Genomic DNA, 27,356 nt, shown 5'->3' on the forward strand with positions numbered 1-27,356 from the left:
TCCAACCAGGATGTTTTTTAAGAAGTAAATTGTTCAGTTTTGACTATTAAAAAAGAAGAAGAAGAAGAAGGAAAAAGGCAGTGGTCAGTGTTGTTGCCATGACGACCCACCCCCAACAGACAGGATAGGTGTGGTTTGTGTCGCCTTCTAGTTTTCATTTTTGGCACTTTTTTTTCCCCCCTTCCTCCTCAACCCTCTGTAACACACAGGATGACATCAACCTCTCACTCACTGTCACTCTCTCTACTTTTAATTCATGTTTTTATCAAGAGAACTGTAAGCTTCCTGGACGGCAGCCCTGAGGTCCACCATATCAACACATCCATTACTCCCATTATTTTTGACGCTATCAGAGAAGATTTATTCAGGTAATCCAAAAAACCCCAACAACCTCCCCTTCAACGCCCAATCACATGTACTGTGACACTTGGACCATAACTTTGTTTTTAAAGTTGTTTGTCTCCTTTGTCCTCTGATTTCTATCATGGCCACGCCTCCTTTTTATGTTCACCCCACCCACCACCATCACCACCACCCTTTTTAGATTGTTTTAAATGTGTTAATTGGAAGCAAATATGGGGCTACCATTTATGTGTCAGTATGAAATGTTTCCAGGTAGACATTTGAAGTTGTATTGTAAACTTTTAACATTCTTTTTATTTTGTATGGCTGAAATAAAGATCATATTTCAATTTAGGAAAAAAAAGGAAATATTTGTTTTTATTTTCTAAACACAGGGGCAAAACTTTCTTTTTGAGTTTGTATTTTTTTGTGGTTTTTTTGTTGCTGTTGCACAGCTGTGGAAGACATCTTTGTAGTCCACTGTGCTACCTTTGGTTTTACTTTATTTTTTTAATGCCGATTTTTGAAGTTTCCCATGTCACACAGCATGACTTGCTGCCCCATGACTCATGCAACCTGTAAGATGAGCTGAAGATTGCAGCCTCCTGCTGGTGCTTCTGTCAGATAAGCACAAGATGGTACAAGTTCAGGGAAAGGATGTTGTTCTCATTGACCGGGAGCTCCCAAGCGCTTTCCCTCGATGGGCTGTGGGCCGAACGCAAACACAAATGAAGTTTAAATGCCTTTTGCTTGAGCACATCTTGCTTTATTTTGGCTTCACTTCCCCCTGATACAAAATGGAACCTCGCTGCCTCAGTGACCTACTTATTAAGAGGTTGTTTTTTTGGGGGGGGACCTTTTAGATTGTAAAAAATATAATTTTAGAAAAGCAAAACGGACTTAAGATGAAATGTTTTACCGTGTGTGAATTTGTTCTTGGAGAGAAACACCTGTTTACCAAAACACAATTCGAACTTGCCTCAGTTTTGTAGATAATGAGAGTAAAACCAGATGAACGCAGTAGCAGAACTACGACAATGCAGTACCAGCAGCAGAAGCAATGTGTGCGTCGTTTGTGAAACTCCTTGATTGATAGATTTCCGTTCTACAGTCTGGTTCTGCTGTCTGGGTCAAGCGGACCTCCAACACAGACGCGTCCTGATTGGAACATGAAAGCGCAAATATGATCTGAGTCACCGGGTAGTGTTTCCCCCCTTTAAACAGGTTCAATAAGAACCAGATGAGTCACCCGGAGGACAGGCATGTGAAGTTCACGTCCCACCCGCTGAGGTGTAGTTACACCAACTGGCCACAGCATGGTGCTTTTGAGTTGAGTAGGTTTTCGTGTGAGGGATTCTTGAGGCACTGTCGCTGACACCGTCAACACTTGAAGCCAATAACTTCACCAAGTGTGGCGTGAACTCCCTGTGCTGAGCACTGCATTTATTCACACACTCCTCGCACAACTGTCAGCTACACACCCCTGCTTTGCTCTTCTTCTGTGGTTGTGATTTGTCCTGTTTCGTGAGGTCGATTTAAGGTTTCATGGTAAGACAGAGCAGAGGTGCCAAATCATTTCCCTTCATCTTGAAAAGCAAATGCACATCATGGTGTTTGAAATGCCTTTTGTCTGGTCAAGGCCTCTTTTTTTTTAAAACTTTGCTCAACCTGACTACTCCCTGATCCAATTATGAAATAATGCTTCATCATTAAGGATGTTTTAAAGAGCATTTTCCCTCAGGAGACATTCACAAATTAGTAATTATTTTTTATTGTGTTTTTTTTCCCCACATCTGTCAGGCCGAACCAGAGCTGATAGCGGGCCAAAATTGTCCCCTGGGCCCCACCTTGGGCAGCCCTGCTATACTCTGCGAGTGGCGTGCACACTTGGCCCTGACTGTACGTGTCCAGCCCCTTTCCTCTTCCTCCTGTTTCATTTTTTGAAGCAGTCCATTTTATCGTGTAAATGCCGCCAACGCCTCCTCTATCCATACTGCCCCCACCCTCCCCGACCCCCACCCGCCCGCCCGCCCACCGAGCTGGGTCCGCAAAAACAACTGCATCCTTCCTGCACAAGCGTTGACTCAGCGGACTGCGAGGAGGGTGGGGTTTGGTGTGTGAGTGTGAATGTGGGGGAAGTGGTAGGGCGGTGTAGGTGGTTGACTTTAGGAGGTTGGTGTCCAAACAAACGGCAGCCGTAGGGCAAGGAAGGAGGGAGGGAAAGGGGAGCCATTAAAGGGCCAACAGAAGGAAGCACACTGTTTCCACACAGCAGCCGGCGGGGCCAAAGGTGCTCGTCGGATTCCAAATCCTTCCCATGATGCCAACAGCTTCTAAGTGACACGCAGATGGAAAGTTTTTGAGAAAAGTGACTGTGTTGACTTTAATCCTCAATTTAATCCAGGCTGTCTGGCTTCACAAATAGCTGTGGTTCGCAAATATAAATTCCAGTCAGCCAATCAGCATCCTTGCATGTGATGATGCAGTTAATTCAGGGTGAAAGAGCCAAAACAACAATGGCGGTTAATGATAGAGCTGATGTTGCTATTAAAGGAGTTTAGAAGCGTCTCCCAGGAGCCTGGAGGCTGTTTCTCCAGGCGGCAGGTGTCTTTGGTGTTCTCCTTACTGGATTTTTGGGGAAAGTTGAACATGAACTCACTAAAAGACAGCTGAGAGATGTGTATTCTCCCCCACAACTGTTCTCTGGCTACCTCTCTATACTTTAGAACTGCAGTTTTTGTTTTTTTTGACAGAAATGAATGACAGCAAACTGGTTTAAAAAGTACCAAAACACTGATAGCTAGGCATGCTAACGGTAGCAGAACCTGCTACTGGGAGTGGCGCAAGTACATTATCCCTCGAAATGCTGTAAAAATACAAAGTCCTAAAAATGGATACTCAAAGTACAGATACCTTAACGTCGTACTTAAGTAAAAAAAACAAAAAAACTTGACTACTCTCTACCTGGAAAATCGTGTCGTTGGATGAGTTGACTGCATCAAACAAAACAGTGGAGGAAAATCAGTGAAACTTAGATTTTTTTTTTATCCAGAAATCCAGAAACGAGTCACACAGGTGCCGGAGCCAACGCTCGTTTGGTGGCAGATCGACACGGGAATCTGCCTCAACATCCCCATATAGGAAGCTAAAGTGAGCAGACTTTTCTTCCAGTTGTTCTTGAGAAACCCACCACACCCTGCACCTTTATTCCCCCTGAGGGAGGAAGTCACGTTTGTCACCACCACCATCATGTTCCTAGACTTAGAGTCGCACCTCAGTCACATGGAACAGTGGTTCTACTCTCTGCCCCCACCCCCATGCGGACCTCAGCAACGTCTGGGCCGCCGTGGTCAGGCCGTGTCTGGAGTCGTGGTCGTGTTCACCCGGGGCGGTGCACTAAACACCAGACAGACCTGCTGGAGGAAGTCTAAAGTAGTCGCATACATAATGTCTAAAACAGGGCGCAGTATTTTCACTCAAGCATCGTACTCGGAAACTCTGGAGTGATCTGAGCTTGAGTGATTGCGTTTTAGGACACTTTGATCTGACACTCCGCTCCATTCAAAGGAAACGTTGTATTTTTACTCCCCTACAATGATCTAAACTCATTACTTATCAGTGACGCGCATGAAAAACAGGATGAAGATGATGACTTTTTAAAGCCGTTCGCATTAAAAAAATGCAGTGGGAACACGCAGCGCTCTGACGTGACCTTTAGTGGTCAGTGACTTAAGGGCCGAACACTTCGAAGCGCTGGGATACAAAAATATCATGTGAAGTGAAACGGAAGTGAAGATAGTTTAAAGTATTTAGATCCTTTCCTTTGCTGCACATCCAAGGTGTGTAAATTATTCATGTCTGCTGTGACCTGCGATAAAACCCGCAGAATGTTGTGATGCTGCAAGTTGTTTGTTCGTTTTTTAAATATTCAAGCAAGCCGACAGAATTCATTTCCCCAGTGACTTTGTATTACTGAACTGATTCACACTTGTATGTTTGTGGCTCAACCTGTCCTGGGAAGTTTCTGTTTTGCCTCTTACTATAAAGGTCAAGTGAGCAATAAGAACGAGCTCTACGGTGAATTTTCAAAATAAAAGAGGAAAAAGGTGACATCACATGACTAAAACGACTAAGCTGCTATCAGAACTCCACTGGTCTTTCTTAAGTATGTTTGTATGTGTGTGCTTGGATTATCTGCAACAGCAATGTGAAGTAAACCCTTTGCGTGTGACCAGGCGTCAGAAATTGGAAGCGTGTGATTCACAGCCTCATTTTTGAACATTAGATTCTAAAAACATGGAGAAGTTGGGTTTTTCTTTAACTGTTCAACTTGAGGCGGCCCGGTGGAGCAGTGGTCCTCACTGTGGCCCCCCAGCAAGAAGGTTGTGGGTGGAGCCCCGGCTGGAGCACGGGGTCTTTCTGGGTGAGTCTCCATGTTCTCCCTGTTCCTGCTGGGTTCTCTCTGGTACTCCAGCTTCCTCCACAGTCCAAAGACATCAAGAGGGACCAGGTTAATCCAGACTCTAAATTGACTGTAGGTGTGGCTGGGAGAGCCAATGGTTGTCTGTCTCTATGTGTTGGCCCTGCCATGGACTGGTGACCTGTCCAGGGGGAAGGCTGCTGGGATAGGCTCCACCCCCACCACCCTGAACAGGAGAAGAGGGAGAACATGGATGGATGTTCAACTTCAAAGTATATTCATAGTTATGGTGTGATAAAGAGAAACAGACCTAAACACATTTCAGTTGTTTCAAAAAAGTTTGAGACCATTTTTACTCTGTCCAACATTTATATCTGTTGTATTCGTAGGTACAAATACTTGAGGGAACATTTAAGGGATCTTATTTGTCTTGGTGAAAACATACAAATTAGTAAGGATTACCCAGGATTCCTTGCACCCGAGGCTGCTTCCTGTAGCAGCTCTGATTGATCGACATTGATCACGTGATACAGTTTGGTCAGTGAGGTTCCAGGCTGGATTCTCAGGCCATTTGTCCCATTTTGGTAGGTAACACATTACCGGACACAGTAAGTGCAATGATATCATCAAAAAAAAAAAAACAGTTGGAAACATAATAATCTGCTATTGCCTGACAATAAAATGCAACCCTAGGAATACCGGACAATGTCTGACAAAACAAACTGGGGCGGCGGAGCTCTGCTTTTGCCTCGTTTGCCGTTGCCTTTTATTGTGAAAGTACCGACCGGATGCGCGTGTATTTGGTGCGTCTATCAGGAGAGTGGCCTGTCATCTGACTCCTTTCCTGTTAGGACAGAAAAGTTTTGAAACCCCACCCTCTGAAGTGACTGGAAGCAGCGCAGACGTAGAAGTGGTTCGAGGTCCTGCGCTGGAGGGAGAACCGAGGGAGAGGAAGGAGACTTTTAACGTGATGGATGTATGTTTGGATACCGACTATCACCTGAGCGCCGAGGCGGACCAGACTACACCCTGAACTGCATCCTGGGAGTACTTTGGCTGCGTGTTTCTCTCTGGAAACTGCAGTCACGCAGGTCTGGAGAGCCCTTCCTGTTACAAAAGTTCGCTCCTCATGTCGGAGGATTCAACCCCGCTTGTTTTATATTCGTCCCGGTAAAAAGATCAGTATGGATACTGACGCGCAATGGAATGCGGGATTTCCTGCGGGAGCGCCGCAAAGTTGCGCTCGCACGCGGTTATCAGAGATTGCGGTTTAAGAAGGCGAACTGGTGAGCCCTGAATCTCGTCGTAAAACACTGGTTGGCTGGACTGAATGCTCCTTTTCCTGCTATTCTTCTCCGCTTCTCACCGCTTCCTGCTTGTGGTGGCCGCTGCACTTAATGGCTAAAAATACATTAAAAGTTAAAATGGAAGTATAAAGTATAGAGAGAACCTTTTTACGTTGGAGTTGCAGGTGCAACGTTAAAATACTTGGGGGAAAAAAAAAAAAAAAAAAAAAGAAGTCATTACCCAGAAAAAGAGTTCCAGCCCATAAATCAGAGGACAACAGGTGGCAATTGGAAGAGGAGAGAGGAGCGCTAATGCTCCGGTAATGAGGTGATTCAAGACTCTCTAAAGTACAGGCTTGTTAAATTATAATGTGCAGACCATGTGTTGGGAAACCACACACCACATCACTTGAAGCGAAAGAAACTCTGCCATTCTGGTCTCTGAAGGAATTAATCACTCCGATGATGCTGCGTTTTCAGACTCCGAGGCTGAGATGAACCAGAGGCCCCAACAGCCGCCGGACCGTCTTTGAACCCTTTTCGCTGCTCACTTGGTCAGACTTCTGAACAGATTTTCACTGATCCCTGATGAACCAACTAGAAAGACAGGAAAGGGAGCGAGGCGCAATAAAGTACTCCTTTGTACTTTATTTTCAAACCCTTGGGGTGCAGAATCAGTTCCAGTCAAAACATCTGTTTGAGGCTCCATGGAGCCGCTGAAGAACATATTCAGCCGCGGCCCATTGTTGAACTGGAAGAACTTGGAACAGTCACAGAAGGGGAACTTCACCAACCCTGTGTGGACAGCCTTATTCGACTATGAAGCGTCCTGTAAAGACGAGCTCACCTTGCGGAAGGGCGACCTGGTGGAGGTGCTCTCTCTGGACTCTGAGATATCGGGGGATGAGGGGTGGTGGGCGGGGAAGGTCAACAACAAGGTGGGCATCTTTCCCTCCAACTACGGCTCCTTCAAGCCCAGTGGATATGGGAAGCTTCCGGGCGCTGGCGTGGTGGGAGAGCTCGGCCCTGCCGTGGTGGGAGAGTTCAAACCCGAGGTGGTGAATTTCAGGGAGCTGAGCCTGGAGGAGGTCATCGGGGTCGGGGGCTTCGGTAAGGTGTATCGGGGTACATGGAGAGGCGGGCTGGTGGCTGTGAAAGCTGCCCGGCAAGACCCGGATGAGGACATCAGCGTGACAGCGCAGAATGTGAGGCAAGAGGCCCGTCTGTTCGCCATGCTCACTCACCCCAACATCATCGCCCTGAAAGGCGTGTGTCTGCAGGAACCCAACCTGTGCCTCATCATGGAGTATGCCTCGGGTGGGCCGCTGAGCAGGGCGCTGGCGGGCCGGCGGATCCCACCGCACGTCCTGGTCAACTGGGCCGTACAGATCGCTCGAGGAATGCTGTACCTGCACAGCGAGGCCATCGTCCCTGTCATCCACCGGGACCTCAAGTCCAACAACAGTAAGTTCCCACGCTTACTTAAGTAACATGACATCACACGCGTCTTTTAGTGTTTACACTTGAGCAGAACTCGGCGCTCTCTGCTGTCGTCTGCTCAAACTCCAGCTCTGACCCATTGCTTGTACATCGGTGCGGCGACGAGCTGTCAAGACATATTTGGATCTTTTTGAGTCTGTCGAAGGTTGGCGGAGGCTTCTGAGCGCGTGCAGGGACAGAGCAAATAAGATGATTGGATAAAACGCCACGGCAGGGTGGCAAAGGTCAGGGAGACGGGAGGAAGCTCTCCATCGCAGGAGCGTTTTGGACTTTGACGCCGCCCGGAGGTAGTTTGAGTACCTTGGGCCCTCACGGCAGACACGTACGCACAGGACCTTGTCATTAAAGCTACACTGCAGAGAGATGCATCGCTGATAGGGCTGTCCACCCTTCCTCCTCCTCCTCCTCCTCCCCCTTTTTGAGGCATAACAAGTGCCTCTCTCAGCTCAAATGGTGCTTTTAGCTGACCTAAACACTGAAGCCACCTGAATTTTACAACAACCTCCCCTCAGTTATTATCATTCCTGCCATGCTGCTTGTAATCCCTTTCAGCTCTCTGATTGTATCTGTTGTGGTTCGAAAGATTTCCAGCCTCCCTCAGCTTATCCGGTCTTCCACCGCACGTTCCAAGCGCTCTAAGACAGAGAAAAGATTCGGCTTTGTTTGAACCAGAATGATGGACTGACGCTGCAAAACATTCAGTCCTGTAGGTTTCTGAGAAGACGACCTTGGTTCAGTGGCTGACTCGAGGTTGGTGTGAAGCTTTTCTCAGCAAGGCCGTAGAGCACGGCCTCGGAAATCTCTCTTGGGCTCCTCAATGTTTCAGTTTTTTTTAAATTTTTTAAAATTTATTAAGTATGAATGAGCTCTAAATGTTCCTGTCAGCCTCCATCAGTGGTCATCGATCTCCCCCCATCCCCTTCAGCTACAGCTCCCTCTTTCTTTCACTCTTCACCAGCGTTCATCTAATTCCTTCCAATATCTAATATACTACATATCGACGGCTACTCTTTTTAAAGTACTGTTAATTTATGATATTACTGTCTGTGTGGAGTCATAAGGTGCTGATGCAGCATTCCTGCACGTGTATGTACATTCACATGATGTATTTGTGTATGCATATAATGTGTGTGTGTGTGTGTGTGTGTTGTGGTAACATTTAAGGATCAATAAAGATTTCTGCCAGTGGAAAAGTACAACTTTGTAACCAGACTCCATTACCCAGGAGTCCCTACATCCGAGGCTGCTTCCTGTGACAGCTGTGATTGGTCGACAGCGTCACCTGACTCAGTATGGCGCTGTGGGCAGTGAACGGGGACAGTTTGAAGCTCACAGATGTGGTTCAGAATCTTGACGGATTTCTTATTGTAGAAGTGGGTGAGGTTCCAGGCTGCAGCTCCTGAGAGGGCGATTTTCACCCTGGACATTTAATGACTTTATTCCATCGCAAACTAGAGCTAAAGTGAATAAGAGGATGGTTCATGTTGGTGGATAACAGGTTTCTGGACATAGCAGCTGTCATAATAATGCTGCAATGTGATTAGAAAGGGCTTCTATTACGTCTTTACTCCCTAAAAAAATAACGTTCCTGTTCTGAAAGTGAGCCTGGCGCCTCTCGTCACCCCTGTGCCGGGTTCATTCCCGTGGAGGTAGAGCTCTATGTTGATGTGGTGTTTGTGTATGAGGCAACACAATCCTTCTCTCTGTGTTCTGGGAGATCGTATCACTCGCCTGCCTCCCCCTGCCGCTTGTTTTTTAATTCTTCTCTGAATCTCTGTCCCTGGCCTGCCCCGACACGTCTCTGTGCTGCCACAACCCTGTGGTGTCACCGGGTAATATCCTGTTGTGGTGGAGGTCGTCATCTTTAAAAAACCTTCTGACAGTATTTGCTGGTGTGGTGAGTGCTGACAGGTTGAACGCGTAGGTGCAAGAACACTTCGACAAGTACGCTCTTAAAGGCTTCGTAAACACAAGGTGAGATGTTCCGAGGGCTTGACTCTCAACCTCGCGGCCTGGTGTCAGTTCCTCAGAATCATTTTGCAAGTTCTTCTTTCCCCAGCTGCCATTTTGCGCTGGCACTCTGCAGTCAAGCACGAGACGGAAGCACTATTTGCAGCATTGTTGCATCATGCTAAGTGTCTTCAATGATCTTAAACGATTTTGCATCATGTTAAGGAGCCTAATTAAGACACAGTAGTGATAATGACCATGAAAATACTCAAACATGATGTCACCCTTCAGTGTTGGCGCTGCACTGATGATTAAACTGCTCAGATAATCCACGAGGAGCCGAGAAACAAGCTGCAAGATGACGATTTGAACTGAGGTGCGTGGTGGGGAGCTTCTTTACGAAGGAAGAAAAGGTAAAAGCTAGAGAACAACAACCTGTAAGTGTGTCTGGGTCTTGTGGCTGACTGTCGAACTGAATTCACGCTCTTGTGAGTGTTGAGACTGTAGTTGCCTGGGGCACCAAATGTCAGGAGTGGAAGTGTTGAGTTAAAAGTCAGATAAAAGCTCGAATAACAGAAAGGACACTGTGTGAGCAAGAAACCTGTCATTAGAAGCGTCTGAAGGCAGCGGTGCTTCCCTTTCACTTTCAGTCTCATGTCAGGATTCTTCTGCTTCCACGGTCCTCATCAACACCTGCGTGCCGCCGCTCGGGTTTTTGCACAGTTCTGAGACGTTTCTGTCATTGGTGTTTGGCCGTCTTCACTCCTGATGTCAGAAGGCGCACGCACACACACACACCTGGTTCGTGTGCATCTACAGTTACACTCGTTGGTCTTCTGATGAAAGTCTACGGGAGCGTCTCAAGCCGAACGCCACCGTGTTTGTGCGTCGCAACAACGATGCTCACCTGTTGCGAAGTTGTGATTTTGTGTTGACTTCTGCTTGCTTTGCAAAGCAGGAGAGGAAACCATCTTCAACAGCCGCTTGTATATCAGCTGAGCTGTGGGCCGCCGCTGCGTTTCAATCCTCAGGTGTAGATGTGGCGGGTGGGTGGAGCTGGTTACGAAGAAACCCAGTGCGCCGCTAGCGTAGCTGAGCACCAGTATTTGTGGAGATTGTGTAGCTCTCGGGCTGCGTGGACGTGGGTCCGGCCCGCCTCACTTGTTCTGTCTTTATCTTGTTATGTTCTAGCTCATATCGAAATGTGGCTTCGGGCCTTCACCACCAAGCCTAAGTCAAATGAAATTGCATGTCTATTCCTGCTGCAGCACACAAACGGGCTTCCTAAATTACATGTTATTTCCTACTGTTTTGAGGGGGAAACCCCAGAAAAAAGAAAAACCTGACAGGGATAGGAGTGCTCTGATCTGCTGCTGCTTTGTTCAATGATTAAATCTCGTTCTGAGACTGGACAGTTGGAGTACTCTGTGGAGCCTTTCCATGTACTTGTATGTTTCAAAATGACACTGATTGGACGCTGAATTGCGTGTGAATCCTTCGTTGCCTCTGATGATGTCACATGCTGCATCCAAGACACTCCTCTTCATAGAAAGTTGAATCATTTGAAATGATTTTCATTTTGTTTCCACGCTGAACAGGAACTCACCCCGCCTGGGCGCACCCTCAACTCATCTGGTGCGTCCCAAATCGCATACTTCCATACTTCAAAATCATGGATAGTATGTGAAAATTGAGAATGCCAAAGTACCTGGATGACGTACTCAAATCGGTCAAGATTTTGAGGATGCGACTGTGGACACTCGCCGAAATGGCGGCGGGCAGCTGCGGTGAGAGTCGGTGACACTGACTTGTACAGAGTCGTCTTTACATTAAATAACAGGGACAAGTTTGAAATTCTGTGTGGACGCGGGTTTGAAAAAATAAAACGACTTGTCACCAAAATGTTTTGCTAAATAGATCCCACAAATAAACTCCACGTACCCTTGACCCTCAGCCAATAGAAGGAGGCGCCGATTGTGGCGTAACAACGCGCGAGGACCGTTCATTTTGCTGTTTTCCTGCTTCAAAAATGGACGAACAAGCGCAGGCAAAAGGTGGCGGTAATAAGCTGATGCTTGATGCGTTGCTCGCGGTCACAAATCGGTGTAGAAGAAGAAGAAGACATCGCGTCGCCGCGCGGCGGTATGCCGTTTGGGACAGCACTGCACCCTCGAAACTCGCACGCTGCACGATTGAGTACATCGTATGCTTCGTATACTCAGTTTGAACATTGTAAGTATGCAGTATGGAAGTATCTACTAGTATCTGTAACTTGGAAAAAGAAAATCATCAAATAAAATGTACATCGCAACATGCAGAGTTAAATGAAAGTAAACATCTGACAAAAAAAAAACCAAAATTATAAAAGTTAATACTTAATCGTACTTAAGGGATCAATCAAGTATTTTAATACTTGTAAAAGTTTGCTTCAAGTTGAACAGAAGCAGTTCAAGCAGCAGTTTTATGTATATTTCAAGAGTAAGCAGCTGTAAGTTCAGCTTTGACAGGATAATCCCATCCCGACGCCGCCGAGCTCTCAGATCAGGAGCCTGCGATGCCTCCAGTGTGGCAGCAGGCACTGCTCAGCCAGCGCTGTACACGTTTGTGGTGGCGTGAGTGGGTCCGACGAGAAAAGAACTATCGGAACGCAGTACGTTTACCACAGTTAACAGTAACACTTGTGTGATAGATGAAATTCATTCTCAGGGATTTAAACATACCAAGATGAGCAAAAACTACAACTCAAAAAAAGGTGGACTGCAGTTGTAATCCTGTGTGGGTTTGAATGTAATTGTAATAAGAATATCTGCACAGTTTATCAGTCGTCCTGTCTGTCAAAAACTGCTGAGATATTACTAGTTACTTACTTCACACTAGTACCGACTGTGATGAGTCTCAAGTTACTCATCAAACTACTTTAACAAAAACAAGTGCAGAGGTAGGACTAGGCATTAAAATGCTGACATCATGCAGGACGCGGCCTCGATTTATGAACATTTTATCCCCCAAAACTTGAAAAAGATGGATTATCATCACAGTTACACTTGACAGTGTTTTTGGATTTATGTGTTAAAGGACAACAAAGTTTTTTCCGCCTGTAAAAACACATTCATTAGTAATTAGCCGGCGCTCATCATATGTGAGGCTGCTTCCTGTAACAGCTCCGATTGGTCGACAGTGTCACATGATACCATACGTCGGTATCGGGGTGGCAAGCCAGCACCTAAAAATTGATATAAAGTAACAGAAGTTGCTCAGTGTGGTGGTGGACGTGTCGGTCAAAGCTCCTGACAGCCAGTGACGGTCCAGCCTGGATTCTGAAGCCTGTGAGAGGGAGAAGCGCTCGGCTTCCTGCAGCTGGTCCCTGCCAGTAAATCAGTTATTCCATTGAAAAATAAAGCTGGAACAAACAACAGGAAGTCCACAGTATTTCAGCGTGGTAACGTGTTTCTGCAGTTGTCATAATATCACTAAAACATCTTTTAAAAATACCTTATATCACTCTGTAACTGCCTAAAAGGCAATACATTACCAGTCAAGACCAGGAGACCAGTGAAGTCTCCTGCAGCTCCAGGCAGGACTGGAAGGGAAAGAAGCCAAGCTGAGCATTTGCTGGGCTGGAGCTCAGATCAGGAAGAAGCCACATGGATTGGATCCCTCTCTCTGTTTCTCTCTCTCTCTCTCTCTCTCTCTCTCTCTCTCTCTCTCTCTCTCTCTCTCTCTCTCTCTCTCTCTCTCTCTCTCTCTCTCTCTCTCTCTCTCTCTCTCTCTCTCTCTCTCTCTCTCTCTCTCTCTCTCTCTCTCTCTCTCTCTCTCTCTCTCTCTCTCTCTCTCTCTTTTCTTCTTCCCACAAACGGACAAACATCTGATACGTCTCTCTCTACCAGTATGTTTTCCTTGAGCAACCCCAGTGGCCCACACTGCAGGGCACTCCAAACATCCCCAGCCAGTGTGTCTGAGCATGCTGGTGACTGGGTTTGTGATGCTCGTGTGTGGCCAGCCGCGTGCGCGCACGCACACGCACACACGCACGCACGTGTGCAGACACAGCAGGAGGATTTATGGGGGTAATTTCCAGCTGTTTTGATTGTGTAGTAATTCAGTGAATGAGATTTTAAACTAAAGTCCAGATACGCACCTGTACTTTGCAAAGGCAGCTTGATTATCTTTTTTTGCGATAAGTGAACTCCTAATGCAGAGAAAATTGCCATTATAGAGAAAGAACACACTCAGAACTCTTTTTTTCCTTCATTAAAAAAAAAGAAAAAAGAATTCCTAACTTCTTAAGTGTGTGATGGAAATAATAAGCGTCTTTTTGACATCTCTCCAGCCTGGAGCAGAGCAGCTCTCGTGTCATCCGATGGGCCAACTGGCCGCCGTCATGTCACACCCACCGTATTGCAGCTCGTAAAGACTATGTGAATATATTTTCATACTTTGATGGGTGTCGGCGTGTCCGTGTGGCGTATGCGTACATCAAACTGTTTAAGAAGTGGCTTTCAAACTGGAAGTGATGTCACAGGATCGCAAGTTAATGAGATGCACACATGAAGGACTGGTGCGCACAACGATTTCTGGTCAAGGAGGAGAAATGTTTGTCAGTTTTTTTTGACACCTGGGTTTAAAATTTGATTGGAGGAAGACGCATGTTGGTTACACGAAAGGAAAAAAAAGGTTATTTTTTTCGGAAAAAACCCTTGCATACAGCAGCCGGTGTAGTAACGAATGCGTTGTCGAGTGATTGTTCTTAGACATTTCTACCAGAACCTGGACAAACAGGGTCTAAAACACCAGAATTTTCTGGAAGTTTCCTAAGAATGAGATCCATGATGTGAATGGTTGCTTCTATTAAAATGTCACACAAATTCCTCCGCTGATGTTATCCTTTTCTCTGCACCGCTGCTTCATCACACTCCACTCAGCTGACTGCCAATAAGTCTGTGTATGCAGTCCGAAAGCATGTGTGAAGCAGGGAACTTTCTCAAGTCGCGCATGGAGATCCACCAAACCATTGTTCCACGATAAATCCATAAATGACTGGACTGAGCTGACTATGAGGGGGCGGCGTGGCTCAGAGGTAGAGTGGCTGTCGCTGGTTCAATCCTCACTTCCCCCGGTGACCCTTGACCCTGCGACGGACCGGTGACCCGCCCAGGGTGATCTCCACCTCTCACCCAGTGTCTCCACCCCCCCAACCACCCTAAACGGATAAACGGGATAGAAAATTGATGGATGGGCGGATTTGACTATGAGAACAATTTAAAAAAATGCTCGGCTTCAACAAATAAACAGACCCATGCAATTATGAACATCTCTATAATTTGCACACTAATTTAAATACCTTTGCTCATATTTAACATTTCAGGGCTTAAGTTTGAAAGTCAACATTGTAGTGTCCTGATGTTGTTAAATTACGTTATTTAAAATCCATTTTGGCTTCACTTGGTGTTTGCGCTCAGTCTCATAATCTTAATATAATGCTAGGTTATTATGAAACTGTAATGATATGAAATATAGCATATTCAAATCCAAGCTGACGGGCCTGTTTGTAGATTCTACTGTTCAGCTCTCTTTTTCAGGGGGCCATATTGTCACAAATCTGTTATTCTCTTTATACTCAACACAGTGCACCCACCAGATTTAAAACTTTTATTCCATTGAATAACTATCTGGGTCATAAAGAAAAAGAAGGAGCTAAAATCCACCCATACACACAGGTGCTCCTGCATTACCAGTTTGCAGAGAAGCTAGCATTTCTGTGGGGTGACCTGGCAGAGAGACAAAGGTCACGCGGGTAGAGCTCAGCTGTGTCGCTGCAGGATCAGAGTGTGTGTCGCTGCAGGATCAGAGTGTGTGTCGCTGCAGGATCAGAGTGTGTGTCGCGGCCGACCAAGAATGTGTGTCGCTGCAGACCAAGAGTGTGTGTCGCTGCAAACCCAGAGTGTGTGTCGCTGCAGGCTCAGTGTGTGTCAGTGGGCTATAAAGAAGAGGTACGGTTTGCTAATCACACTTAGCGAGCAGCTAAGCCAGGCTGCATCATTTCCCTGCACCCAGATGCACAGTGGATTATTCCTGGAGATTTAAGATCTCTCTCTCTCTCTCTCTCTCTCTCACACACACACACACACACACACACACACACACAGGTTGTATGCAACTGGAGCTTCTAAGAGGTGTTTCTATGTGTGTATTAATAGTTTTATATTTTATCATTACTGTATCCTCACAGGATCACATTTAATCACTTTTATATGAATTTGAACTTCATGTATTGCTACTTTTCACTTTTCTGCTGTGTTTTGTGCGTTATGTGCAAGGCTTAAGCCAGGAGGTTGATTAGAATAGCATAGCATAGCCTAGCATAACATAGCAAGAACCGCTAGCAAGGGATGGTGGCTTGTCTGAAGTCTATCAATCCATATACTTGCCAAATTTAGTGAATATAAAAAAAAACAACAACATTTCATTCAAAAATTCAAGTTTGTTCAGTATGTTGGATATTAATTAACATGCTAACACTATTGGTGCACTTCAGCTGACTGTTTTTTGTTCGTTTATACATCTGAAAAAGCACTTAACTCCCACTAAGTTAACAAAATATTGTGGGAAATAGTCTGCTCATCTGTCTTGCAGCTCCCGCTGGACAGTCACCACAACTCAGACACCCTCATATCATGTTGAGAAAAGCTTGAATGCCCAAATACATACATGCAAACTACTGATAACGCTTCAAAAAGAGCATTTACATGATTTCCTTTCAGGGGGGAATAAAGTTATCTATCTATGTATTTGTGTGTGTGTGTGTGTGTGTGTGTGTGTGTGTGTGTGTGAGAGAGAGAGAGAGAGAGAGAACTGTCTCTAGCACAAAGTGTAAGACACAGTTCTCCAAACATTTCAGCTCCTTTCAAGTTGAACTGAACCTCTTGACTGTTTTGACTTAAACGCTAATGAGACGTAGCTCACGCAGGTATCAGGCAGCCGTGTTCTCTTCCCTTAACCTTCATGTACATTTTGAAGTTTTCCATTAGGAGCTTACATGCTGAAAGAGAGATGCAGGCCCTTTTTCTGATTATTTTACTCAAGATATCACATTTTAAAAAAAAAAACCTCCACAAATTGCCTTTATTTTACTCTGAAGGTTACTTCATGCTGGTTAATATTATGTGCTTTATTAGTACAATTGTAGATGTATGCCGTCAAAATATGAGCAAGATGGCCTGATCATGTATTATTACTGCGGTAAACAGTGTATAAAAGAGAAGTGTGTGAGTCTTGAACGTTGCAGCTTATGTCTGCCTGTGCTTGTATGTAGTCCAAGCAGACCAAATGTGGGGGCAGGACAACAGGATTGTCGGGGAGGAGGTGGTCCCGGAGGAAAAAAATAGCAGACACTGGGAGGTCAGGGTGCACAGGAAGTGGAGAGGTTTCCAGAACTCAGCCGTTCTCTTGTTGGTTTTTCTCCCTCCTCTGTTCTGTAACCTCACTCTCAGCTCGGCTGCCTTCTCACCGCACAGATCACAAGACAGTTCCCATGCAAATTAGCAATAAATGTTTTGAAAAAAGGAAGAAGACACATTTGTTTTGTAGACTACAAGAAGAAAAACAACCTCAGGAATGTTGGTCATCAGTCTAATAACGAGGCTTCCGGATGCCTGTGTGTTGGATTACAGTCTTTGTTGTTGTTGTTGTTGTTTTCCGCTTTTAAGGAAAGAAATTGTCATTAATATTCTTCTATTTGTCCTCCTGCTAGTCAAGGAAATGCTTGTAGCAATGCTACGATCCCAAAATCAAGCAAAATCAAGACTCAGATTCAAACTGTAGTAACCTGTTCAAAGTACTGTGATGAATGTTTTTGAATTTATTGCTGACTGGATGTTATTTTGTGGAAAAGCTGACAGCTTTACTTCATACAGCGCAGTATGTTCCCTTGGTTCTACGCAGGCCAGGGGACCTGCTCTCTGTTGAATGTGTGCCGCAGCAAAACGACCCTGAAAGTCTTCAACATTGTTATCAGTGGCAAGAATCAGATTCGTTGGAATCTTCCAGTGTTGCCACTTTTGCTCAATTTAACGAATTACAGATAAACAGACCGGCTCAAAACAGGCTCCTCAAAGGGACGCTTGACCACAAAAGTTATAAATTATTCATTAATTACTCAATCTTAGATACTGTTGGATAATTTTTCCATCAAAAAATGATGTGGCTAGCATTTTCTGAATTCTGGATTCACCAAGAATTCATGCAAAAAACTGCCCAAGTTTTAACATCTTTCCTGGATAATTGTAGTTTTAGGTCGACCGTCAGCCGTCAGTCTGCTCAGGATTAATACCAAATTTTATTTATAAATCACTTTTCCAGCAAATTTTCAGTCCAAAATTCTCAACAATACAATTACAAACAGGCAGACAACCACAAAGCAACAAAAGTACCGCAGTCCAGGAGAGGGTGATCAGTATAAAATGCCAGAAAATGCTAAGCTAAAAAGGTACATCATGTGACATCTTCTCCCTCTGGTCTTGCTGGATGGTCTGAAACTTATTAATAACTTTTTGGGGGGGTTGACTGCAAATAATTAAGCCTGCTGATTAGAAATATTTCCAGGATGATGTGTTTGGAGGTGGCAGGTTAGGCAGTTGAATTCTAGACAGTCTGAAGCACCTGTTGTGTATTAGCTGTAGCGTGCTGGCTAACGGTGCGCTAGCAGGAGCAGGGTAAGGTTTGGGTGAGCAGGACTGAAGCTCCAGGGTCCAGGCCCCTGCTGGGATGTTGCAACTATGCGCCAGTGAGCTACAAACATATGAACTGACTGTTGATTCATTGTGTGGGTGACTGGCATCTCATTGTTGTGGTATTTCATCAGTTTAATCGCTTGGCTCTTCAGATTTGGCGTGAATTTAAGCGGCATTGCTTAACAGGGACTTTCCTGGTTTAGCTGCTGAGCTCAGTTCCTTGTGACATCGCCCTTTCATAGTTAACGGGCTTTACCGTATATATTGTAGAATCCACGCAGTATTTTTCTGCTGTATCCACCACATGCCCCCCCCTCCGCCCCGCCCTTCCTGTGATTGACATTGACTGATATCTGAGTTTCAAAGGAGATGGCACTAATGAAGGTTACCTTTCACCATGCGAGCGCTGGAGCTTTGTTAATAAGTGACCATTCTGGAGACCTCGCGACCTTCTACCTGGCACTGGGTACTTTACCTAGACAATCATTTATAACCCTGCTTCGACAATCTTAATGTAAATGATTAGCTCGTAGCCCATTTGCCAGAATGTGCGACATAAAGGCAGGTTGGTTAAATCACCGTGTTTTATTTATTGTGATATTGCTAACCCATGACGTCCTCGCAGTGTCTCAGGAACAACACGGGGGACTTTCTGCGTTTGGTACAAACCTTCACTGGGACTCTGATGAGACCTGATCAGGTTCCCGCAGGAAAACAAGTCAACACGTGTTTTAGGGCCCGTGGTACCAGCCCCCCTGAACTTTGGCTTGCAGGACACAGCTGATATTAGTTAGTCCATCGAAACTCAGTCTAAAAGTTTGAAGATAGCGCTGAAGCTGCACGCTCGCTGGTTCCAGCCCCTCAAACCTGTGTATGGGCTACGTTTGACAACAAGTGTGCGTGAATCTTTACCTCTGAGTTGTTGAAAAAGAAACAGGGACGCTTTAAATCTGAGTGACGTGTTTTATCACAGGTGATTAAAAAAAAAAGAAAGAAAGAAAGAAAATAATTGTTAAAAACAGAAATACAGTGTGCTGCACCTCATTACACTTTCCAATTTCCTTTTGTGGCTTTCCTCAACAAGATGAAACTAAAAATGTGGCCTCGCCAAGAGCCCGCTGACGGGGCCGGGAAACGTAAAGGAGCCAGCAGGTTGTGGAGGAAAGGCGAGCTCCAGCTGAGTCAGAGCTGTTTTCATCTGTGAGTTGACATCTTCTGCTCTGATTGTGCCTTATCAGTCTCTCGCTGGCTGCCTGCTCAGAGGTTGCCAGACTGTCTGTCAGCCTATAGCCTCGTCCCTCAGGGGACAAAGCTTCCGTTCTTCCTGGGGAAAGCCCCCACCCTCCCGGAATTCTCCTCTCGCCTACGGGTGCAGGGCAGGGAGGGGGGGGGTGGGAGAGGGAGGAAGGTAGACAGAGCATAGAGGAGGTCGAGGTTTGGGGATTTAAAAGCTAATGTGGTTGTTTTTTGGCATGAAGCAGCATTTGCTTGGTTTTACAGTTGCGCAGTTACGCATCTGTCCTCCAGAAACCAGGAGGAGGAGGAATGACAGGAAGACGTGCGGTGACAATGAAGCGATGAGGTGATAATGAAGTGGGGTGCAGGGTTCAGTGGAGCGGACCTCTGCGTCATCGCCGGCAGTGAGAGTCGCCTCCTTGTGCAGGATGGCGAACCGCAAATGCCGGTCAGTGCCGAGCCGCAGATCAGTGTGATTTGATTTAAATCAGGGATTCAGGGTTCCAGGGGCCACAATCGCACTTCTCATCTGGTCAGGTGTGCTAGTCGAAACACTCAGGCAGCTCATTTGCTCATTAAACCCCTGTAATTCGTTGAGTAAATCCTGGTTACCGTCTCTGCTGGTTAGTTGGATCTGACTAACCGGTCACACGGCAGGAGGAGTGATGTCACGCTACCTGTAGCTAAGTACTAGCCTGCCACTCACCTGTAGGTTTCAATTCAATAAAACTTTTTTAAAATTTTTAATAAAGAAGAAAAGCAAATGAAACATTATTTTGGTGAAAGCGAACCATTTTCGCAGTGTTTCTGTCTGACTACCTTCCACTGAAGGTGCAGCGCTGGAGTTCTTTGGTCCTGGTCAGCTCGTCTCCTCTGACTACGTCATTCGGGCTTCGTCCCCTGACCGCCGGCGCCAGTCGCGCTTCCTTCTGGTTCACCTCTGATGTTGTACCTCTCCAATGATTTAACCAGAGAATTAAACAGACAAACGAGTGGAATCTGAGTACTCGACGTCTTTGTGCTGTTTGTCCCACCATACAGCAGTGAAACCTTGGTCGTGAAGAATTTTAGTTTTTTGTTTCTAGCAGTGAAAGTAGCCTTTATTCTGAAGGGTAGGATCATGAGCCGGATCCGCTGGTGGGAGCTGGTAGTTAATCAGTTTCTTATCCCTTTGTTATTTTGGTTTTTGCCTTTTTACAGTGGCTCAGAAACCAGTTGCTGCCAGTTGCTGCCGCTGGTTGTGAGGCAATACATTTCGAACAATCCGATCTGGCAGATTTCTGTCTTGCCAACTGACAACTTCCTATAAATACATGGCCATTACCCTGGAATTGATTTCAGAGCAGGTTTCCCGTAACTGGTTTCATGTTATATCAGATTGGGAAGGTTCAGCTGATTCATTCGGCTGCATTCCACTCAACTGTGATGAAATCCAGAGAAGCCCGAGGCTCTTGTTTAATGATGTGCAAAAAAGCAGCAGGAACCTAAACAGTTCGTGTTTGCCCTGGATGGACCGTTACAATTTTAGCAGTCAGGTAAAAGCTGATTGGAGATCAGCCCCGGGACATCCCCTGCACAAATCCCTGACACTGAGATTCTCACTAACTGTTGAGTCAGTCCCAGCACCGAGCTCATATCCAGGCTGGTTACAGCGAGTCATATCTGCAACTGACACTCTCTTGTTTCTGAACAACAAACAATACCAAACACAGCCCCGTTGCCATGGAGACCCGTCACTGTGTTTTTGTGGTGGATGTTGTTGTTTCGCCTCTCCGTCAGGAAAGACGTTCTGTCTGGGAAAGTCTGATCTGGTCGTGATACTCGACCTTATCCTTCAGAAGAAAGGTGGATTTCCTGCTGCTCCCCCCCCTCCCCTTTCTTACTTTTACAGCAACCCACGCTGTGAAGTTGTGATGCTAGATGGGAGATATGAGAACCCGCATGAAGATGACATTTATTAGCATCATCTGATCCAAACCAAAATTTTCTCGTCTGAAGATGGTCATTCATCTTTGTGACAGATTAAAGACCTGGAGCCGTCTGGGCTGTGGTGGTCGGGCTCTCTACGGCACATGGATTAAAAAAAGCGTGTTTATTCATAATTTCTCCCGCTGACTCGTTCAGCAAAGCTGTCGGCAGCAGCGCTAATGCGACTAGCGTGCGTTGCTGTGTGCCATCAAGCAGGCAGCTGACTAATGCATGCAGCCGTCGCCCGTGTGACGATGGCGGTTAAGATGAGGCCAGCTGAACTGGGTATGCACCCGGCCTCAACTCAGGAAGTAGAGGAAGAATGTGGTGTGTATGTGTGCTGTGACTACTAAAATACTTATGTTGCTTGTGTGGATCTGCATGTTTGCTGCCACGCTGAAATGTGTGTGTGTGCGTGTGTGTGTCTTACAGGCAGGATGTAACGGCAGTTCAATATTAATGCAGAGAGACATTTACTGGTGTTGCTTTCTGCTGCAGTGCCTGTTCTCAGATGTTGTCCAGTTTCTCAGAAAAAAGTGTGAGTTTGTGTTTGATTCGCTCAGGGCTCTGAGGAAAGAGTCTGAATTCAGGGTGGGTTCCCGCCTCTGCATATGATCTGGATCTGCAGGATTTTGAAACAAATGCCTACTTGTGTTACTTTTGAATTATTTCATTTGCAGAATGGTTTGCAACATCAGAGGGAATGTCATATATTATTATTATTATTATTTTTATTTTTTACACAAATATGTCCATTTTCATTGAAAACACTGTAAAATAATGGCGGTGTGATTTCTGTGGGAATTGAATGCACCCTGATTGTTTAGATGCACTTAAAGGCACATTTTGATAGTGTAGTGTGTCAGTAACTAATATTTGGCTGTCTGGTCACTGGGGGTATTTAGAGGGAAGCTGTGACAGCACACCCCAGTACATTGTGTACATTGTGTGTGTGTGTGTGTGTGTGTGTGTCCAATACTTCGCTACCTTTGTGCCGCTAGCGGTGCTCCTAAAAACGTGTCCCCTGGGTTGCATGTGTGTGTTTCTATGACAGTTTGTGTGCGTCCATTATCTATCACTCTGCCTGCTCGGTCCCCGTAGCCCATCTCACTCCACCTTCACTTCCCTGTCATCCATCAGCTTCTGGAGTCCCGCGTCACCTCCTGACCTCTGATGCTAAATATAGTGCTCTTATTGTGCACGGTGAATCGGGGGGCAGCGCACAGCAGACCAGGTCCTGCCCATTTCTGATTTTCACAGTAGGCTTCCACCACTGGAGGCTAATTGCTAGATACTGGAGTCACTTCCTGGATGTGGGAGTGAGCTCCCAGGTGAGAATGACTGACGATCTCCCAGCTGTTACACACAAGAAATGACGGGAGGCATCAGGGCCTGCAGTTGTAGCCTCTGACATCATCACTCACTTCTGGGTAGGGGGGCACCGGAGGGAAAATATAAATAACAACATGTCACTGGAAAATTTTGCTGATCGTTTTTCAAAATATCCATCATCCATCCATCCATCCATCCATCCCTCCATGTTCTCCCTCTTCTCCTGTTGAGGGTGGTGGGGGTGGAGCCTATCCCAGCAGCCTTGCCCCAGCACAGGTCACCAGTCCATGGCAAGGCCAACACATATAGACAGACAACCATTGGCTCTCCCAGCCACGCCTACGGTCAATTTAGAGTCTGGATTAACCTGGTCCCCTCTTGATGTCTTTGGACTGTGGAGGAAGCTGGAGTACCAGAGAGAACCCAGCAGGAACAGGGAGAACATGGAGACTCACACAGAAAGACCCCGTGCTACAGCCGGGGCTCCGGCCTGGAACCTTCCTACTGTGAGGCCACAGTGAGGACCACTGCTTGATTGCTGGATGATGAAATTAGCAGGAGTTGCAGCCTGGCGTACATGAAAGCACTAATCTTTAAGGTTCGAGTTGGGCGGCACCTTTGGCCATTAGCTTTAATTACAGGGGAGTTTTTGGACCTCATCTCCCAGAGTTCACTTCAAAACCAAAGACGTGTGAGCTGTGTGACGTCGCTGATGCGAGTCAGATCAAAGCTTGTTCGTCACAGTGTTTGTGCACCAGGGCTGACGTGTTCTGGCGGCCCTGTCCAAGCTGTTGTCAGTGGGGAATGTGAGCGCCGACCACCAGTGGAAGCTGGGTGCCGCTGTAGCGTGTTAGCAACCTCTGGAGCTAGCGACATGTTGAGTAGAATCATGTTGAGGTGTTGAAGTGAATGAATCAACAATTGAACAGCCAAATGATGCAAATTAAAAAAAATGAATAATCTAATGAACAAAGTCCTGCAGACAAAGGGAACTTGGACTGAAACGCCGTCGCAGTGCAGCACCCAGTGCTTTGTGAAACTGCAAATACGCCCGTTGCACCTGTTCACGTGCGTTCCGACAGAAGTTGTCAGCAGAAGCAGGCGCAGCAACTGTCGTGGAAGTCTAATTTGAAAGAGTCCAGTCTGCTAACATCTTAAACGTTCCAACACGCACGCGTGCGCACACACATAGAGCAGACAACACAACCTCTTGTGATGCATTCCTTTGTGACGTCAAACCTCTCTGCCTCTGGGCTATGAGGCACAGCACAGGATATCTGGGGGAGAGAGAGAGGGAGAGGGAGAGACAAAGACGGAGACAACCAAGACAGAGAAAATGTATCTGAGAAAGACTTTTATATTTGCGGTAAAAGAAGAGTTTTTTTCCCAGTGAAAGGCACAGCTGAAAAAAGACACAAGAAAGGAAAGGAGTGCCAAGCCCAGAAAGTCTGAATGTGCCTGCAAATAGCAGGAATCTTACTTCCCTATAATAAGTCAAATTCTTTGCTGCTACTCCTCCCTGCGTTTGACGGCCAGTCCTGCCCTGAGCGATGCCCGGCCTGCCAGCAAAGAGGAAGAGAGGTCGTGCTGCCAATCATGTGGACACGTGATACCGAGTCACGCCGCAGCAACCCACGTCCCGCGCGTTGTATTCTCTTTTTAAAGGCACAGGTCGCCTTCCAGTGCTGAAGCGTGTCGGCCGCTCATCAAAATACTACGACTTGATTTGATATTACAGTGTGTTCTTTTCTCATTTTGCATGTGCAGCATGCATATCAGATCCGCCCGCCACGAAGATGATATCTCTCTCATGACGCCGTCAAATCCTGATTCCAGCGGCTGTCGTGTTTAACGTCTTCATGGTTGCTCAGTCTGAGTAAACGTGACTTCATCAGAAGCTTTTTTTTTTCCTTTTTTTTTTTTTGTTGACCAAAAGCATCCCGATGTAAAAACAGCCGGATTGATTTCATGAAAGGTTTTTTTTTTTTTTTTTTAATTTTTTAAATTTGTATGAAGATATCCAGATAAAGTATGTGGCTTCAGCAATATTTTGATATCCACATTTGAATGTGTAACTAGGACAAATCACAAAGTACATTTCTGTCATTTCAAGCACGAGTAGATTTTGGTTGTCGATACGCAAAGTAATACTTCTGTGGCTGACTGCAAGATCTTCTGATTTATTGCTTTATTGCTTCAAGATTTAGAACCAAAATTCCAACAGGGACATTTTGACTGATATTGACGTACAAGTTTAGAATTGTCGATCTCCTTTTGGATAATTATTCTAATTTTGGGGATGACTCTGCAGCACCACGATATTTAATTTTGACACACAATTGGAATTTAACAAATACTGAAGCCAAAAATCACGGCGCACCACAAGACAAGCTCGATCAAATTTGATGGATTATTCAGCCCCCATTCATGCAATGATTTAAAAACGAGCTATAGAATGTAAAAACAGTTTAATTTGACATGTTGACAACACCAGACATGGGGCAAAGTGCCTCATTTGCATATCCAAACAAACAGCATTTTCAAGGCGACTAAGTTCTGGTTGAGCCTGTGAACCCTCCAGTCTGTGGTCATTTGATATATTCTGGGATTCTTTCTGGTTGAAAAACAGCATAACTATTGGGAGTTATTATGAGCACAAAGGGGGCATCAAATCCCCTCCAGTAGTTGGTTTGTCACGAGCGTAAAAGGTAATCTCATGTGAGAGTGAGCTCTGTCCGAAGGGTGAATCACACAAGTGCTGCTGTGGACATGCAGCCGGCTTCGGCATATCGACGTGTTTCCGTCAGAATCTTCAATCTTTTGTTTCTAAATGGTTGGGATGCTTAATTCAAACGGAACTTGTAATAAACGGTTAAAATAACACAACGTCAGGACTTTGGCTTTGCCTCTGCCCGGTGTTTTATGCACCTCCTGGTGCAACCTAGACACATCATCAGTGATGTCATCGTCTGTCATCGACCAACTGCGACTATTAGATCATTTTGGTAGATTAAATCCGCGCAGGCCGGCTGAGGTTTGTGGAATCTTTTCAAGCCACTTTCTTGCTGTGAAACGGACCTCCTGCGTGTGACTGCAGCATCTTTGGAAGAGTGGCGTCTGACCGTGCTGGCATAAATTAAACCGACTGGAATGTTTCCCATCAGAAGAATCAGGCCGATGGCACGACTCTTGAGTTTTGATCGTTCCGTTAATGGTCTCTAACCCTTCTTCCTCTCCTCTTTCCCGCCCCCCCACCCTCTCCAGTCCTTCTGGCTCAGCCCATAGAGAATGAATGTATGGAGGGTCTGACGTTGAAGATCACGGACTTCGGCCTGGCGAGAGAGTGGCACAAGACCACCAAGATGAGCACCGCTGGCACCTACGCCTGGATGGCCCCCGAGGTCATCAAGTCTTCCACTTTTTCTAAGGGCAGCGACGTCTGGAGGTGAGTGCTCACGTGACCAAATATAGAAATATTTGTGATGACCTTAAAGTAGTACTTCAAAGAATAGTCATGGATAGACGTCTGAAGGAACCACGAGGAAACGCTCAGTTACACGCCGCTGCTTGTTTCCCCACGCCAGCACCGTTCCTCCTGGTTCTCTCAGCCTTGCCTGCCTTTACAGCAGTTTTTTAAAGAGAGTGCATCATCACCTCTACCGCCTGTAGTGAATCCTGCTCGTGCTAAGTCCAGAACTCATGTCGGGCCGTGTGGGGACCCGCCAGAATCTTCTAAGGCTGGAGAAAAGTCATTTGATGGTCAGAGATGAGTTGGAGTATGGGGCACCTGACCGGCCCGGTTCCGGGGCGCTGGGGGAGATGGATAATCTCTTGTGCCCCAGCTGCTTGGGGGTCGCCAGTTCAAGTCCAGATTGGTTTAAGGCGATCCACCGAAACATACCCCTGCTTTCCCCTGATGATGATTTGAGTTGCACGATCTGCGAGCGACAGACCGTCAGGCTGTCCGGCATCTTCGTGTTTCCCTATCTAGCGACCCGTCATCTCTGCCGCCTCCGCCATGCATGGGGGTGGAGCATCACATCAGGGTCGCCATTGTTGGCGCTGAAGGAAGGAACAACAAGGAAATACTTAGTTGCACACTGCTGATTAGTTCCACGGACATTATTTACTCGGAGCTACTGGTTCGCCACTGGTTTTTGTCAGCCTAGTCTGTCTTTGCACCTCCAGCTTAAAGCGAAGGCGTCGTCACCTGTCGCACCTGTGGTGAACCAGGTTTGAATGAGGAATTTTGAGCCTAGTGGTAGTGGTATCACATTATTACAGTTATTCTCCAGGGGGATGACCTCAGGGTGGCGCTAGAGGAACTCATCTTTGTGTGAACTATGAAATCCTGGAGTACTTTTCCATTCTTGAAGTACTGGAGAGGAATGAACAGCAGCTACTCAGCAGATGAGTGGACCTGCTTCACGAGTCTGCAGACAGAAATCATGATAACAACTGAAGAATTAAAAAAAAATCTCGGGCGGGGGGGGGGGGTTGGGGGTTACAGAGGTGCGGGGGGCGGGGGGGGGCACAGTGATGGATGGACTGCAGCACGGCCGTTGCAGCCATGTGACGGCGTCTCTTCAAAGA

General features: G+C 46.2%; 1 protein-coding gene across 1 annotated transcript in view; it reads left to right on the top strand.

Annotated features, from left to right (window-relative positions):
• Positions 1–5,591: 5,591 nt before the first annotated feature.
• Positions 5,592–27,356, top strand: part of LOC147238419 (mitogen-activated protein kinase kinase kinase 11) — a 44,034-nt gene continuing 22,269 nt past the window's right edge. The window contains exons 1-2 of the mRNA XM_086197086.1: positions 5,592–7,512; positions 26,028–26,208. Of these exons, the coding sequence (XP_086053212.1) occupies positions 6,756–7,512; positions 26,028–26,208 (938 nt within the window). The 5' untranslated portion in view covers positions 5,592–6,755. The remainder of the gene's footprint in view (positions 7,513–26,027; positions 26,209–27,356) is intronic.

The sequence above is a fragment of the Aulostomus chinensis genome, chromosome 24, assembly GCF_037954235.1.
Source record: "Aulostomus chinensis isolate RoL2024-O1b breed Wild chromosome 24, RoL_Achi_v1.0, whole genome shotgun sequence".
Lineage (NCBI taxonomy): Eukaryota > Metazoa > Chordata > Actinopteri > Syngnathiformes > Aulostomidae > Aulostomus > Aulostomus chinensis.